The sequence below is a fragment of the Pan troglodytes genome, chromosome 6, assembly GCF_028858775.2.
Source record: "Pan troglodytes isolate AG18354 chromosome 6, NHGRI_mPanTro3-v2.0_pri, whole genome shotgun sequence".
Classification (NCBI taxonomy): domain Eukaryota; kingdom Metazoa; phylum Chordata; class Mammalia; order Primates; family Hominidae; genus Pan; species Pan troglodytes.
In genome coordinates this window covers 41,460,343-41,477,717 of record NC_072404.2, presented here as the reverse complement: position 1 = coordinate 41,477,717, position 17,375 = coordinate 41,460,343, and the positions used below count along the sequence as shown (strand labels likewise).

General features: G+C 42.5%; 1 protein-coding gene across 6 annotated transcripts in view; it reads left to right on the top strand.

Annotated features, from left to right (window-relative positions):
- Nucleotides 1–2,346: 2,346 nt before the first annotated feature.
- Nucleotides 2,347–17,375, top strand: part of HERPUD2 (HERPUD family member 2) — a 64,726-nt gene continuing 49,697 nt past the window's right edge. The window contains exons 1-3 of one of the 6 annotated variants that reach the window (XM_063815299.1): nucleotides 2,368–2,684; nucleotides 4,255–4,381; nucleotides 5,173–5,616. In XM_063815299.1, coding sequence (XP_063671369.1) covers nucleotides 5,470–5,616 — 147 coding nt within the window. In that variant the 5' untranslated portion in view covers nucleotides 2,368–2,684; nucleotides 4,255–4,381; nucleotides 5,173–5,469. Of the gene's footprint in view, nucleotides 2,685–4,232; nucleotides 4,382–4,637; nucleotides 5,617–17,375 lie in introns of those variants that run through there. The other 5 variants (XM_016957265.4, XM_063815300.1, XM_063815298.1 and 2 more) reach the window with 5 other exon arrangements.

Sequence of the window (17,375 nt, the reverse complement as noted above, 5' to 3'; positions counted from 1 at the left end):
TTTCCCCAAGATGGAGGTCTCACTCTGTCACTCAAGCTGGAGTACAGTGGTGTGATCTTGGCTCACTACAACCTCTGCCTCCCGGGTTCAAGCGATTCTCCTGCCTCAGCTTCCTGAATAGCTGGGACTACAGGTGCGTGCCACCATGTCCAGCTAATTTTTGTATTTTTAGTAGAAATGGGGTTTCATCATGTTGGCCAGGCTGGTCTCGACCTCCTGACCTCAAGTGATCCGCTCGCCTCGGTCTCCCAAAGTGCTGGGATTACAGGTGTGAGCCACCGCCCCAGCCACAATATGTGTTTTCTAGCTGTTCTCTTTTACACCTCAAAGAAGAAGTGTAAGTAAACAAACATCCCATTAATTCACAGAAATCCATTATTTACAAATAAGTTTCTTCAAATTTATATTTTATTTGTTAACAAAGAGAGCTACCCAACAGTCAGAAATCACTGAATTGCTAAACTCACTTATTGTGTACTGAATAGTTAATATCGCTAAAGCAGAGATTATACTTATTTTTTAATTTTTAATTTCCGTAGTTTTTTGGGGAACAGGTGGTATTTAGTTACATAAGTTTTTTGGCGATTTTTAAGATTTTGGTGCACCCATCACCCGAGCAGTATACACTGAACCCAATTTGTAGTCTTTTATCCCTTACGCCCTTCTCACCCTTTCCCTGCAAGTCCCCAAAGTCCATTGTATCATTCTTATGCCTTTGCATCCTCATAGCTTAGGGACATATGAGAACATATGATGTTTAGTTTTCCATTCCTCAGTTGAAGTAGAAGTATTATATTTATTATTAATGATCATGACTCTTTTATTATCTATTGCCATATTATATTACCATGGTACTCTTGAGAGTTCTCATTACGGGCTTTTTTTTTTTTTTGAGACTGAGTCTCACTCTGTCGACCAGGCTGGAGTGCAGTGGCACAATCTCAGCTCACTGCAACCTCTGCCGCCAGAGTTCAAGCAATTCTCCTGCCTTAGCTTCCCTAGTGGCTGGGATTACAGGCATGCACCACCACACCTAGCTAATTTTTTGTATTTTTAGTAGAGATGGGGTTTCACCATGTTGGCCAGGCTGGTCTTGAATTCCTGACCTCAGGTGATCCACCTGCCTCAGCCTCCCAAAGTGTTGGGATTACAGGTGTGAGCCATCGCACCCAGCTGGGGCTATCTTTAGTAGCAGATGGTAACTGAGCTGGGCAATTGTTATTTGACATTTCCAGTTCTTATCTGTTAACATGGACAGTGATTTAAATAGGCAGCTGCATGGACGGCCTCTCCCTAACTGCTGCTATCTTGTATCTCCTCATTGGTAATTATTTTTCCTAGCCCAAATTCCACGTCAAACACTATCAATATTCTGGGGACCACCCTTTCATACACTGCTCTGTACACATACCTGTTTATACATATTTTAACAAAAGTGGAATATTTACATACTGTTGTTATCATAGCCAAGCTCAACAGCATCAAAAGCATTTTTAGGTACTTAATTCAAGTGGCTGTAAAATTTAAAAAAAATCATTTTTTCTGATACTTTATCATCTTTGTACCCATATATTTCAATTTCTTGAATGTTCATTACAATTTTATTTTTACTTTTTATTCTTTCTTGAGACAGAGTCTCACTCTATCACCCAGGCTGGAGTGCATGGTGTGGTCTCAGCTCACTGCAACCTCTACCTTCTGGGTTCAAGCAATCCTCCCACCTCAGCCTTCAGAGTAGCTGGGAACACAGGCGTGCACCACCACGCCCGGCTTATTTTTGAATTTTTTTTAGAGACGGGGTTTCTCCGTGTTGCCCAGGCTGGTCTTAAAGTCCTGAGCTCAAGCAATCTGCCTGCCTCGGCCTCCTGAAGTGCTGGGATTAGAGGCAAGCCACTGCGCCCAGCCTTTATTACAATTTTAAATGTTTTTCTCTGTGTTAGCGAACCTTTGATGGACTGTTTTAAAGAGTGTTAAAGAGTGTTTAAATCACTGTGAAATGCACATTCTGTCTTAATATTTATAATTATTAGGGTACCTTCATTAATAGTGTACATTGCATAGTGCCAAACGAGATCACCACATCACTTCTAAAGGATTCCTGGAAGTCTGAGTCACAAGCATGAGACAACAGCTGCAGGACTGGGTGGTGAAGGTTGTGAAAACTTCCTGGCTTAAACAGGAATTTGACCCAAAACAAGAAGTCTTAGGGAAGATAGCTTAGGGCTTGTCTGGTGGCACAACAATGCCATCAAATGCCCAGCCTCTTTACAGTTTTCTGCTCTGCCATCCTTGGAATGCAGGCCATTGTTCTCCTGTTTGTTGTTTCATGAGTGAACTATGAGTGCTGTAGCTCTTCACGTTCCTCCTGGAAGACAGGTGTAGGGCAAAGATGAGCTCTGATTCGCAGAGCCCTTCCATCTACATGCTTTCTTAGAAGCCTCAGCAATAAGTTCAACATTCAACTCATTGGCTTGAAGTGTGTCAAATGGCTGCCCCTTGCTTCAAAGGAGTCTGAGAAAATAACTTTAGCTAGAATTAAAGTTCCATTAGAGTGCCTGGGTAGACAAAGAAGAGTCAGCTACAGAAGGCCAGTATCATAGCAAGTTGTTGCTCCATGACTGGAAACAAAGAAGACTTCACTCTTTACTTCAGATGCGCAGTTGATAGAGTACAGCTAAGATATGGTACGTGTTCTACCATGAAGAGCAAGGTGAGGGAGGGTACGGTGTAAGAGATCCTGCTGCATTAGCTGTTGAGAGGAAGAATTTCCTCCTGGTCACTATGTTACTGGGCGTCCTTGCTCCCCAAGTTCCCAAGATGGTGGCAGGTCGCTTCCAAGATGGCGACGGGCCACTTCCGAGATGGTGGCAAGTCTTGTGTTCTCTGACCTGGGGTTCTTGGCCTCCTGGATTCCAAGGAATGGAATATTGGGCCAAGCGGTGAGTGTTATAGCTCTATTAGAAGCTGTGGGTCATGGAAGAGAATCGTGGAACCCAGTGACTAGTGTTTAGCTAGATTAGGACGAACCTGGGCACTTAGCCCTGCAGGAACAAGGGCAAGCCTTTAGCCCGATCAGGAGCAGCAATGGGCGCCTCGCTGGATCCGGAGGGATGGAAGTCAGCTGTGGGTCTGTGACAGCGGCAAACAGCAGTGGTGGACGGTGAGCGAAAGCTCAGCTTGAGCTGTGACACACATGTACCAGAAAAGTGTGCAATTCCAAGATTTAATAGAGTGAAAACAGAGCTTCCATACAAAGGGAGGGGACCCAAAGAGGGTAGCCACCGCTGGCTTGAATGCCTGGGTTTATATCCTGATCATTGTCCCTCCTGTTGTGCTCTCAGGCGATAGATGATTGGCTACTTCTTTACCTCCTGTTTTTCCCTAATTAGCATTTTAGTGAGCTCTCTTTACTACCTGATTGGTCAGGTGTGAGCTAAATCGCAAGCCCCGTGTTTAAAGGTGGACGCGGTCAATTTCCCAGCTAGGCTTAGGGATTCTTAGCCAGCCTAGGAAATCCAACTAGTCCTGTCTCTCAGTCCCCCCTCTCAACAGGAAAACCCAAGTGCTATTGGGGAGGTTTGACCACCGCTCTAACTGCTTCCTGCTGAATTGGGGCATAGTAGGGGTTGTGCAGTTGAGATTTCCTCCGTAGGGGTGCCTTGTCTCTCAACTAATTTAGTGGTGGCTACCTCGAAGCCCTTCTGAAGCTAAGAGGGAAAGAGACCAGCTCGCAAAGTCCCCTATATTATCTACTCCTAAGTGGAAGCTGGGAGCTGTGAAAATGCACATCTAACAACCCTTAACTTACTATACCGACTTCTAAACCACAGCAGAAAATGAAGAAAAGTTCGGCTATGGGCAATAGACTCAACCTTTTGTTCCTATGTCTAACCTATAAAATATAAAAATAATACTGTCATCCCTCATCTCCCACCATACTGAACACGCATTAGGTGCTCAATGAATACTTGTCCATTTTAGTGAAGATTAAGAGGAATGAGACGGAAACTGACACTTGAGAGGCTGGCACACGCCAGAACTGCACCACACTTTGCACTCATAGCTCATTTACTCATCAGCTTGTGGTCAGGTGGGCATTACCGTCCCCATTAGAGAAGTCAACGGAGGCCCAGCAAGGACGGCCAGGGTCCCCCAGAAAGTAGAGGAGGACTTCAGGTTTAACCAAAAGCCTGTACTCTTTACACATGTACCCCATGGCTTCTCCACCAAAGCTCCTGGCACCGTGCTTTGCAGACAGACGACGCTCAACACATTTTGAGCAGAAGCGTGGTTCAGCACCAGGAAGGACACCAACTTTTGCAGAGACGACTCTTGGGATGGAGAAAGACTTCCTAAATCTTCAGGGTGCGGTCAAGACAGGGTAGGCTAGCGCCAGGGAAGCTAGTGGCTAGGCCCCAGGGCAGCTGGGGCCGAGGCCGAGCAAACGGCCAGGGGAGAGGCTCCCAGGAGCCCGATCTGCCGCTGGGCGACGCGAAGCCTGGCGGCTAGAGTCCCGGGCAGCCCGAGCACGGCGGGAAGGCGGCAGCAGCAGGGTCGGCAGGGATGGCGGGGCGGGGGAGGGCCATGTGCAGGGGCGTGCCGCCGGTGACGCACTTCCGCCCTGCCTGTTCCGGCTTAAAGGGGCCCCAGACAATCCTCACAATAACAACAAAACCGGCGCGCCAGCGGTGGCGCAACGGCTCTCGTCCCCGCCCTCCTGCCACCTGCAGTCGCCTGGGCCGCCCCCGGCCCAGCCCTGCCTTGCGCCACCCTGCGCTGTCCAGACTGAGGGGTCAGGCGGAGAGCCGGGCCGCGCCCTTCGGTCAGCTTCTCTCCCTTTCACCCGCGCCTCCTCGCGAGACCCGGGGCTGGGCCGTGCCCGTCGCCGCGCAGCAGGAAGGGAGCGGCTGCCACGGAGAACGCCTCGCCGGACGGTGTGGCTGGCGGCCCTGCCTGGGCGCGGAGGGCGGCGGTGGCGGGCCCCGCGGCCTTCTCTCAGGTACCCCAGTGCCCGCTGACCGCCCTGAGCGGCCCAGCTGCTTCCCCGATCCGCACCGCGGGGCCGTGGCGTAGGGGCCTTGTTGCGTTCCAGCTTGGGGGTCGCGGTGGGGCGGGGCAGTGACCCCGGGCCGGCCGTTGTGCCCTCATCCCTCCCACCCTTCCTTCTTATAGCTTCCTTTCTCCTCACGACGGCCTCCACAGTCCGGAGCCCGGCGGAGCCCGGACCTGGCGGGGAGAGCTGCCTCCACGGCCGGGCACCCAGACCCCACCGTCGCCGTCGCCACCACCTCAGTCCATCCTTGGTACCGGCAATGGCCTTCGTATCCTCCAGTGCACTTGTAACTGACTTGGACACGGAATACTAAGAACTCACTTCTGTCCGCATCCCAGTCGCGCCGGCGGTGACCATCTCGGCTCTTTTGGGCTTAACTGCCGTTCCTCTGGACTCTGTCTGACTTTGGGGGCACCATGGACCAAAGTGGGATGGAGATTCCTGTGACCCTCATCATTAAAGCACCGAATCAGAAATACAGTGACCAGACTATTAGCTGCTTCTTGAACTGGACCGTGGGGAAACTAAAAACGCATCTATCTAACGTTTACCCTAGCAAACCAGTAAGTGTGTAAAAGCTGGGGGCAGCTGCTCTGACCAGCAGCTTTTCGTGCCGTGTACCCTCCTTTTTCCTGCTCCTCCCCTCCAGTCTTGAATCAAATAGATCTCTTTTGGTAGACCGCGAGGTATTTTGAGTTCTGAGGTTGTGTCTCCTGAGTGTTCGAACCATCATTAATATTTTCCTGATGAGGTTCAGTTAATTAGTAAGAGGAAGCAGAAATATCAAGGGACTTAAGAATTGGCAGGCAAAGACCGGGCGCGGTGGCTCACACCTGTAATCCCAGCACTTTGGGAGGCCAAGGCGGGCGGATCACGAGGTCAGGAGTTCGAGACCAGCCTTACTAACATGGTGAAACCCTATCTCTACTGAAAATACAAAAATTAGCTGGGCGTGGTGGCGCATGCTTGTAATCCCAGCTACTCAGGAGGCTGAGGCAGGAGAATCGCTTGAACCCGGGAGGCGGAGGTTGCAGTGAGCCAAGATCGCACCACTGCCCTCCAGCCTGAGTGGCACAGTGAGACTCTGTCTCAAAAAAAAAAAAAAAAGAATTGGCAGGCATGGAAAAGGGACTACTTTCTTTGGACTTAAAGTCATCAACCTAATATGCGAGTGACAGATAGATCCTTTCTTAAAAAAAAAAAAAAGATAAAGCACTACAACCCGTATCAGAGCTTTTATTGCTTATTACACTAAAATTCCATTTTACTTTCAACACTTGGCCCAGAAACTTAAACAGAAATTGAAGATTTTTTTTTCTTAGAAATAAGTATGTGTCCCCTATAAAAATTATACTTTCAAGGTTACTATATATGTTTCAAGGACCAAAGAATTATAAGTTGTAGATTCGTTTTCACCACAACCCCTTTCAACATTTTTTCTCCTGTAGAGGATACATGGACATTAATTTAAAAGAGAACTGCCCTCCACCCCACCACCATTTGGTGCATCCTTCTCATATGGCTTTTCCATTCTGTGTTCCATTCTGAATCATAACTGGATATTGCAGAGATAATAAATAAAATATAGACAGTACAGCTCCATCTGTCCCCAAAGTCAGATTTGAAAGGACGTGGTTGGTAATCAAGGAGTCTTGGAATAGTTTAGAAAAGAAGTATACCGTCATGTAGAGTACTGTATATGAAAGTGAGGTTTTCACATTCTCCACTGTATACATTTTTTATTCTTGAATAAGTAGTGTTTAATTACTAAAACTTTTGTTTAATAAAGAGGGTCGGATTTTAGGGTGGGAAATAACTTTTGGCATCAGGTACATTTAAGCATGGATCTGTTGGAAGGCAACTATGCTTTCTACACTTAACACTTGTTTTATGCACCTAAGTTAAGGAAGACACTTGATCCGTATTACGATATTAATGAATTATGACCATTTCAGTGTTGTAGTATTAAGTTTAGTTAGGCTTTTAGACTTGCAGAAGAACCACAGAAATAGGACGGTTATTGCAAAAACAGGAGGTTTAGAAAAACAACTCTTAATCGGCATTAGCTGTGTTTATCAGTACTTTGTGATACAAATATTTTTAGTAGGAGGGAAAAAAAACCCTGAGGAATATAAGTACTTAAACTAGTTAGAGCCCCTGTTTATTCACATCTTTTGTTTGAAAGTTAAGATTTACACAGGGAGTAAGAATCTGTTTGAAAATACCTTGATTACAAAAGATTTCCTGTTGCATATGATTAGTTTCACACATTTTTGAAGTGGAAAATAGGTTTTTAGGATAGTCAATTGAAAGTCATAGACTTCCATAATACTGTTCATAACAAATATATGCTCTGGTATGTACGTAGGCGAGATCTTTACATTGTACTATTAAACCAAAAGGGACTTAGTCTGCAGTTTATAGACTTTTTTCTAAAGCTTTTTTAAAAAAAGTACCTGAGACGGGAGTGGGAAGCCTGTCTGCCTTATCTACCCATGAAGAGGCCTGCTTTTGGCAGGAGGTCTGCCTGTGCAGCACTGATCACTAGTGGAGGATGTCAGTGCCGCTGTGCATTAGTTAGCTGTCTGAGGATGAGATCTGTTACAGAACTCCTTCCCAAACTGCCTGCCTCCTGTAGCCACACTGGAGACACTTTTGGAGGCTAAACCAAATACTATGCAGCCTATTAATGATTAACATGGCAAACCTTTTTTTCTCCTTTGACAGGTTTTCTTTAAGTGAATTGTAATGTCTGACTTTCATTTCTAGGTTGAGTGGGTGGAGCTCTGGAGCGGTGGGGGTATGTGTGTTTATCGTCATAGAATTTCACTGAAAACTTTGTATAGTTACTAGATTTAGTAAGTTTACATTCTTATCACGTGAGAATTGATTTGAAGCATCACAGTTGTTGAGCAGCGGTTTAATGGTATCGCAAAGCCATAGGTAGTCCTCAGCATAGGAGTTGGAGTCCTAAACGTTTACTTTGTAAGGTCATTATTTAGAATTCAGCACAGTTTGCTATTAAGTAATATTATAAAGGAAGTTTAGGTTTTTCTGACCGCCTGCAATGACTAAACATTGGTTCTGTGCTTTAGTTTTCAAGTGCTGTTATGTTTAACAGAGATAATTTCTTGTGCATCTTCCTTGCACATATGCCTACTTTCATTATCAGTGTGTGGACTTAGCAGAGTAGGGCTCCAGTGCTTTGTAGGAACAGGAGTGCCCCAGTAAGTAAAAAGTTGATGGCTCTCATCAACATTGCTCTAATTGGATCTGATGGGTCAGGAGTAGGTGGAGGGACTTTGTTCCTGTGGGCAGTGGCTTCTAGGAAAATAAATTGGTGCTGCTAGAGGGGAAAGAATGGAAATTTGAGATTGTCCTTTTAGGATCCTACAAGGATAGGTCATATGTCTATATGCTGTTAATGGAATTCTGGCTGAACTCTATGAAGTTGTAAAATCTTAGGATCCTAGCTTCATGGTCAGATATTGATTTGACTAATCACAGTCTCCATACGGGTATATTAAATTCACTTCTCCCTCCCCTAGCAAACTTAGAACAAATGTACCCCTCCCCCTCAAAGCACATTTTTTTTGGGTCTTCATTTATTTATTTAACTAGGATTTTATTGGCCTAGCATTTGAATATTTATGCTAAGTGTGAAGATGATGGTAAGAGTCCTTTGCTTTTATGAAGCTCAGATCCAGTGACATGTAAGTAAATAAGCGTAATAGTATGTGACTAGTATTATACAGGAGGGATGTTCTGTGTGTTGCATAGGAACACAGGAAGGGAATGATCATCTCTGGAGTAGGGGTTAGGGGAATGTGTAGCTGTTTCAAGAAAAGATTCACGGGGACATTTAAGTTTTCTTAAAGAGTTGATTACAGTTTTAAGCAGACAAGAATCAGACTCTGATAGCTTCCTTTTTTATACCATTCTTTTTTTTTTTTGAGATGGAGTTTCGCTTTTGTTTCCCAGGCTGGAGTGCAATGGCGCTATCTCGGCTCACTGCAACCTCTGCCTCCCGCCTTCAAGCAATTCTCCTGCCTCAGCCTCCCAAGTCGCTGGGATTACAGGCATGTGACACCACGCCCGGCTAATTTTGTATTTTTAGTAGAGATGGGGTTTTACCATGTTGGTCAGGCTGGTATCAAAGTCCTGACCTCAGGTGATCCACCCACCTCGGCCTCCCGAAGTGTTGGGATTACAGGCATGAGCCACCACTCCCGGCCTTAACTATTCTTTTGGAGTTAATGTTTGCACTGATGACTTTGTTTTATATTAGTATATTACTTAGTAATACAGTATTAGGTAAAAAGATTATAGATCCTTAATGATCTGTGAAGGGAAAGGTGTTTTCTGGTTAGGAATTTAGGCAGTTGCCATATTTGTGAAAATGTTCACAAAGTCATAATTAAAAACCTCGGATGTGGAGTTGAGCTGTTTTGGAGTTAACTTTGAATGATATTGATAATTGGTTTAAGACTTGGTTTAGGAAATGGGAAGTGCACTAGTTTATATTACAGAATATATAGACAATTGTGAGTTGTAATATGACATTTGACATCACTTCATGACTAGTTTTTCAGATCCTGAAATTGGGCTGCACTGTGAAATAATTCTAAAATTTAGGTAATTGCTGTTTGGTGGTGAAGATACTTGGCAAGAAGACCACTTTTACTTGAGTTTCAGACTTTAATCTGAGTTTAGACTTAGTTATTATAGATGTAAATACCAAAACGGTTGATAATAGATGGATCATCCTAGAGAAAAATTTTAAAAATATGAATATCTAAGTCCACTTAGGTACCTTTCTCATTCTCTTACTGTATCTGTTCTCATGAACAAGCAGTCACTAAGATGGACCTGACTCACTCTGAATTCAGTTTTGAAGGCAAACCTTTTTGGGGCTTGCATGGCTTGGCTCTCCATTTTTCAGTCTTGGGGTCAAAATACCTCTGATTGTGTCCCTCAGTTCTGGGCAGATTTCCTCTGTCTTTGCTGTTCATACTGTTAAACCAAAGCAGTCATTTTCTTATCTACCTCTCCTGATCAGTTAAGCAGGTTTGTGCTGTTTTTTCAAACTGTTCCTTTACTCTCAGATTCTATTAGAATTAAAGAAGCAAGAATAGAACCAATTGTATATATAGGTTCTATTGTGAGATTATAACACTCCATAACCAAATTGCCTGCAATCAAAAGTCTTACTTTCATTACAGGTAGAAATAGCTTATATCATTTGAAATTTTATCTCTCTTAGTTTTGTAATTTCCTATTACCTTACTTAGGTCATTTTAAAAAGTCTACTTGTTTAACCATTTTGGAATTGTTGATTTAAAGGGGCTATAATCCATAAACAAAATAATTTTTGTTTTATAAAACTATTGTCTTATAAGATTTTAATACATTTAAGAGGGTTTCATGTCGCCTGGGAATATAGTTCAAGATTTTAAAACCTCTTTTGAACAAAGGGTACTATCGAATGTGAAAGTTGATGAAAAACAGACTAAAAGTTTTGAATGACTGCTCACTAAAATTTTATTGCTTAATGTATTTGTAGCCTTATGTCTTTTTGGAAAATATAATAACATTATTATGAAGGTAATGTTTAATCATTTCTCAATACATTCCAGACAGAATTTTTGTAGAACTTTTAGCTTAAGTTTCTTTTTTTAACATAATAAATTCTGCTTTGATTGTCTAGAATGCTTTTATTTAACTGCTCTGACTTTGCCATTTACTAAGTGTTTGCCATGTGTACCAGGCATTATAATAAGCATTTGATATGCTTTATCACATATATTCCTCCTAGACTTCTTATGATGTAAGGTTTATAATTAGCTCTACCTTATAGATGAAGAAACCGAGGCTTGGTGATTTTTTTTTTTTTGCTTAGGTCAGACTCTAAGGAGTGGAATTAGAATTTGAACCCAGGTTGGACTTACTGTACACATCATATGTGATGGTTATGTATAATAAGATGAAGAAAGGCATTTAGGGACTCAGCCATCTCAGTTATATACTTGTAAACTAAAAAGAACCAGTTGAGCTATAAAAAGAGATTTATATATTTGGCTGGTTTGTTGTCTAAAGGCTGTAGATAAATGGATAACAGCCTTACTATGGTGCTAACACTTAGCTTAATGTGTGGTTATATCTCTTTATTCTGATAAATTATAGGAAAGATTGGATGCATAATATCTTAAGACTGCAGCGCACATATCTTTGTCCTGTCTTCACAGTCTACCAGTTGGTGTGAACCATAGTCATATACTTTGACATGCTCTATTGTACATCAGAGGTGTACATCCCTTGGTGTGTGAATATCATATATCTCTACCCATGAGTGGAAGCAGTTAATCTGGGAATATCTCTTTGGAGTTCCAGAGAACATTACTCTGTAATATTCTGTAGGTACAGTTTTGCTTACTGTTATTGCAAGGAGATAAGGGGTACAGGCAGTTTGAGTGACTGTGCCTCTATTTATAGTGTTTCTGAATTTTCAGGGTTTTTAGATTGGATGCTTTTAGTGGGAAATGGGAAGGAGATGTGTTCTAGTACAAATTTACAGAATTCATTTCCCACAGAAATGATATTTTGTGCACTTCCTGGGACCCAGCTCTTTAAAGCTATTTGATATTTGTGACTGAACTATATGTAAGTACTTAATAGTTACTACTTTTAAAGGACTAGATTATAGTTCATTGAACTAACCTGTAAGTTGAAGATTGCCTTTACTGAACTATTAAGATGATAGATATTTTAAATTTTTTAATTAATATTTTTAAATTAGCATATGAAATTTGATTATGCTGAAGTTGGATATACTAGGAACATGATTTTTAAGCCATACATAATTGAAAGACACATTTAATCCTTGACATAAAAAATTTAATCATTTGATACTAACTAGGTGACTTTCTTGAAATATAAAAGTATTGTTGGCTTTAAACCCATTTATCAGACTCCAGGAGATATTTTAAATGTGTTAAGGATGTATGATATTTGATCTGTTTCTGATATTTGGTTAAACATTAAAGGGTCAGACACTTTCAATAATGGCATATACATAAACCTTTTAGAAACAACAAAAAAGTCCAGGTTAGGACTTATTTTAACCTGTTATACCAGCAAGTGAGCTTTCCTCACCTTGGTTTTTAGCAATGTCTGTTAAGTGGGTAGCAGAGGTTTTCTCGGCCAGCTAGTTAAGCAGCTGTTTATTTGAAGTGGGATATTTCTGTTTCTGGGCCACTCAGAGTACATCAGGATGTTTCCAACTTGTTCTTTGTCTTATTATTTGGCTGATTCTGCACTGCCATCTGTGACCAGGCTTCATTTAGGGTGAAGTATTGGTGGTGAAAGTAGTGAACCTGATAGAATTTGCTGACTATTGGATGTAGGGGTGAGTACCAGGAAGAATAGTGGTGGTGGTAATGGAGAGGCCAATTATATTTATATGTTACTCTGTGGAGCCAGTATCTAATCATTAGAATCTTTAAATTGATAATTTAACTAGTACGTTTAGATTTGTGAACCCTGAGTCTTCTGAATTCTTATATTAGAAGGGTACCGTGCAATGTTTTTTAAATTGAGAAACGAATGAACTTTTATTGTGTTAAGCTACTGAGATCTTGGGATTTGTTATAGCAACTATCATTACCCTAACTAATATAGAAATGGGTTTGTTTTGGTTTGCTTTTTTGAGACAGAGTCTCGCACTGTCGTCTGGGCTGGAGTGTAGTGGCGCGATCTCAGCTCACTGCAACCTCTGCCTCCTGGGTTCAAGTGATTGTCCTGCCTCAGCCTCCTGAGTAGCTGGGATTACAGGCGCCTGCCCACCTAATTTTTTTGTATTTTCAGTAGAGACGGGGTTTCACCATGTTAGCCAGGCTGGTCTCGAACTCCTGACCTCGTGACTCGCCTCCCCCCCCCTTGGCCTCCCAAAGTGCTGGAATTACAGGCGTGAGCCACCACCCCTGGCCTGGAAATGGGTTTTTAATCAAGCTAAAAGATAATGTTAGGCCGGGCGCGGTGGCTCACGCCTGTAATCCCAGCACTTTGGGAGGCCGAGGTGGGCGGATCATGAGATCAGGAGATCGAGACCATGCTGGCTAACACGGTGAAACCCCGTCTCTACTAAAAATATAAAAAATTAGCCGGGCGTGGTGGCAGGCACCTGTAGTCCCAGCTACTTGGGAGGCTGACGCAGGAGAATGGCATGAACCTGGGAGGCAGAGTTTGTAGTGAGCCGAGATCGCGCCACTGCACTCCAGCCTGGGCGACAGAGCAAGACTCTGTCTCAAAAAAAAAAAAAAAGAAAAAGAAAAAGGTAATGATATTAGCAGGGCTGGATAAATAACATTATATTACTTTTTACAAGTCAAATTGAATTGAGATCTCAAAGTCTCTGCTTTTCCTAATGCTGTAGCTTACAATACCAAAATAACTAGTTGAAAATTCAGTTGATTATTGTCATTTGTTATTAGGTCTAACACATGATTTTCCTGATATTTAAGTTATTTATTTATTTATTTATTTATTTATTTATTTATTTATTTATTTTGAGACAGGGTCTCGCTCTGTTGTCCAGGCTGGAGTGCAGTGGCGCAACCCTGGCTCACCGCAACCTCCGCCTCCCAGGTTCAAGCGATTCTCCAGCCTCAGCCTTCCACACCTGCCACCACACCTGCTGCTGCCACGTATTTTTAGTAGAGATGAGGTTTCCACCATGTTGGCCAGACTGGTCTGGAACTCCTGACCTCAAGTGATCCTCCCAGCTGGGCCTCCCAAAGTGCTGGGATTACAGGCGTGAACCACTGCACCCAGCCCTGATATTTAAATTAAATTCATTGATATTTAAACTGAAGAAGCAGTTTTTTAATGGCATAAAAAATTTCCGGCCAGGCACAGTGGCTCATGCCTGTAATCTCAGCACTTTGGGAGGCTGAAGTGGGCAGATCACCTGAGGTCAGGAGTTCGAGACCAGCCTGGTCAACATGGAGAAACCCTGTCTCTACTAAAAATACAAAAAAATTAGCTGGGCATAGTGGCACACGCCTGTAATCCCAGCTACTCGGGAGGCTGAGGCACGAGAATTGCTTAAGCCTGGGAGGCGGAGGTTGCTGGGAGCCGAGCTCATGCCACTGTACTCCAGCCTGGGTGAGAGAGCAAGACTCTATCTCCAAAAAAAAAAACAAAAAAAATTCCAAGTGTTACTTTTTACCTAGTTTAGGCACATGAAAAAATTAATAATGTTTCTGTTTTCTTTTCTGTTTTTTTTTTTTGAGACAGTCTCTCCCTCTGTTGCCAGGTTGGAGGACAGTGGCACGACCTTGGCTCACCTCTCTGCCTCTTGGGCTAAAGTGATCCTCCTACCCCAGCCTACTAAGTAGCTGGGACTACAGGCATGCACCACCATGCCCAGCTAACTTTAGTATATTTTGTAGAGACAGGGTCTCACTATGTTGCCCAGGCTGGTCTGGAACTCCTGGGCTCTAGCGATTCATCTGTTTTGGCCTCTCAAAGTGCTGGGATTACAGGTGTGAGAAACCATGCCTGGCCAGTTTTTCTGTTTTCAATTACTGTAAAAATATAGAATACTTTTCCTTTTATTTTATTTTTTATTTCCATAGGTTATTGGGTAACAGGTGGTGTTTGGTTACACGAGTAAGTTCTTTAGTGGTGATTTATGATATTCTGGTGTACCCATCACCCGGGCAGTATACACTGCACCCTGTTTGTGGTCTTTTATCCCTCACCCCCTTCCCACCCTTTCCCCCTGAGTCCCAAAGTCCATCGTGTCATTCTTATGCCTTTGTATCCTCATAGCTTTAACTCCCATTTATGAGTGAGAACATACAATGTTTGGTTTTCCATTTCTGAGTACTTCACTTAGAATAATAGTCTCCAGTCTCATCCAGGTTGCTGCAAATGCCATTAATTCGTTCTTTTTTAGGGCTGAGTAGTAGTCCGTCACATATGTATATATATCTGTCTCTCACAGTTTCTTTATCCATTTTGTTGACTGATGGGCATTTGGGTTGGTTCCACGTTTTTGCAGTTGCAAATTGTGCTGCTATAAATATTTGTGCAAGTATCTTTTTTTTTTTTTTCTTTTTCTTTTTTGAGGTGGAGTCTCGCTCCATCACCCAGGCTGGAGTGCAGTGGTGCGATCTCGGCCCACTGGAAGCTCCGCCTCCTGGGTTCACGCCATTCTCCTGCCTCAGCCTCCCGAGTAGCTGGGACTGCAGGTGCCCGCCACCATGCCTGGCTAATTTTGTTTTTGTATTTTTAGTAGAGACGGAGTTTCACCATGTTAGCCAGGGTGGTGTTGATCTCCTGACCTCATGATCCACCCGCCTCGGCCTCCCAAAGTGCTGGGATTACAGGCATGAGCCACCGCGTCTGGCCACAAATATCTTTTTTGTATAATGACTTCTTTTCCTCTGGGTAGATACCCAATAGTGGGATTGCTGGATCAAATGGTAGTTCTACTTTTAGTTCTTTAAGGAATCTCCACACTGTTTTCCATAACGGTTGTACTAGTTTATATTCCCACCAGCAGTGTACAAGTGTTCCCTGTTCACTGCTGCCACGCCAACATCTATTATTTTTTGATTTTTTTGATTACGGCCATTCCTGCAGCAGTAAGGTGGTATTGCATTGTAGTTTTGATTTGCATTTCCCTGATCATTAGTAATGTTGAGCATCTTTTCATATGTTTGTTGGCCATTTGTATATCTTCTTTTGAGAATTGTCATGTCCTTAGCCCACTTTTTGATGGGATTTTTTTTTCTTGTTGATTTGTTTGAGTTCATTGTAGATACCGGATATTAGTCCTTTGTTAGATGATTAGATTATGAAGGTTTGTCCCACTCTGTGGGTTGTCTACTCTGCTGACTATTCCTTTTGCCGTGCAGAAGTTCTTTAGTTTAATTAAGTCCCAGCAATTTATCTTTGCTTTTATTGCATTTGCTTTTGGGTTCTTGGTCATGAAATCCTTGCCTAAGGCAGTGTCTAGAAGGGCTTTTCCAATATTATCATCTATAATTTTTATAGCTTCAGGTCTTAGATTTAAGTCCTTAATTCATCTTGAGTTGATTTTTGTATAAGGTGAAATATGAGGATCCAGTTTCATTCTTCTACGTGTGACTAGCCAATTATCCCATCACAATTTGTGGAAAAGGGTGTCCTTTCCCCAATTCTTGTTTTTGTTTGCTTTGTCAAAGATCAGTTGGCTGTAAGTATTTGGGTTTATTTTTGTGTTCTCTATTCCTTCCATTGGTCTATGTGCCTGTTTTTGTATCAGTACCATGTTGTTTTGGTGACTATGGCCTTGTAGTATAGTTTGAAACCACGTAATGTGATGCCTCCAGATTTGTTCTTTTTGCTTAGTCTTGCTTTGGCTATGTGGGCTCTTCTTTGGTTCCATATGAATTTTAGAATTTTTTTTTCTAAATCTGTGAAGAATGATGGTGGTATTTTGATGGGAATTGCGTTGAATTTGTAGATTGCTTTTGGCAGTAGAGTCATTTTTACAATATTGATTCTACTCATCCATGAGCATGGGATGTGTTTCTGTTTGTGTTGTCTATGATTTCTTTCACCAGTGTTTTGTTGTTTTTCCTTGTAGAGGTCTTTTGCCTCCTTGGTTAGGTATATTCCTAAGTATTTTTTTTTTTTTTTTTTGCAGCTATTGTAAAAGGGGTTGAGTTCTTGTTTTGATTCTCTGCTTGGTTGCTGTTGGTATATAAAAGTGCTACTGATTTGTGTACATTAATTTTGTATCTGGAAATTTTGCTGAATTCTTTTATTAGTTCTAGGAACTTTCTTTCTGGAGGAGTCTTTGGATTTTCTAGGTAAACGATCATATAATTGTCAAACAGCGACAGTTTGACTTCCTCTTTACCGATTTGGATGCCCTTTATTTCTTTCTCTTGTCTGATTGGTCTGGCTAGGATTTAGAGTACTATGTTGGAAAGGAGTGGTGAGAGTGGACATCCTTGTCTTGTTCCAGTTCTCAGAGGGAATGTTTTCAACTTTTCCCCATTCAGTATTATGTTGGCTGTGGGTTTGTCATGGATGGCTTTTATTATATTGAGGTATGTCCCTTGTATGCCGATTAAGTATATATATACACACACACACACACACACACACATATGTATGTATGTGTATGTATCTATATATAGACACACACACACAAAAATTAGCCAGGCGTGATAACGCATGCCTGTAGTCCCAGCTACTCAGGAGACCGGGGTGGGAGGATCACTTGAGCCTCAGGAGGCAGAGGTTGCAGTGAGCTGATACCATGCCA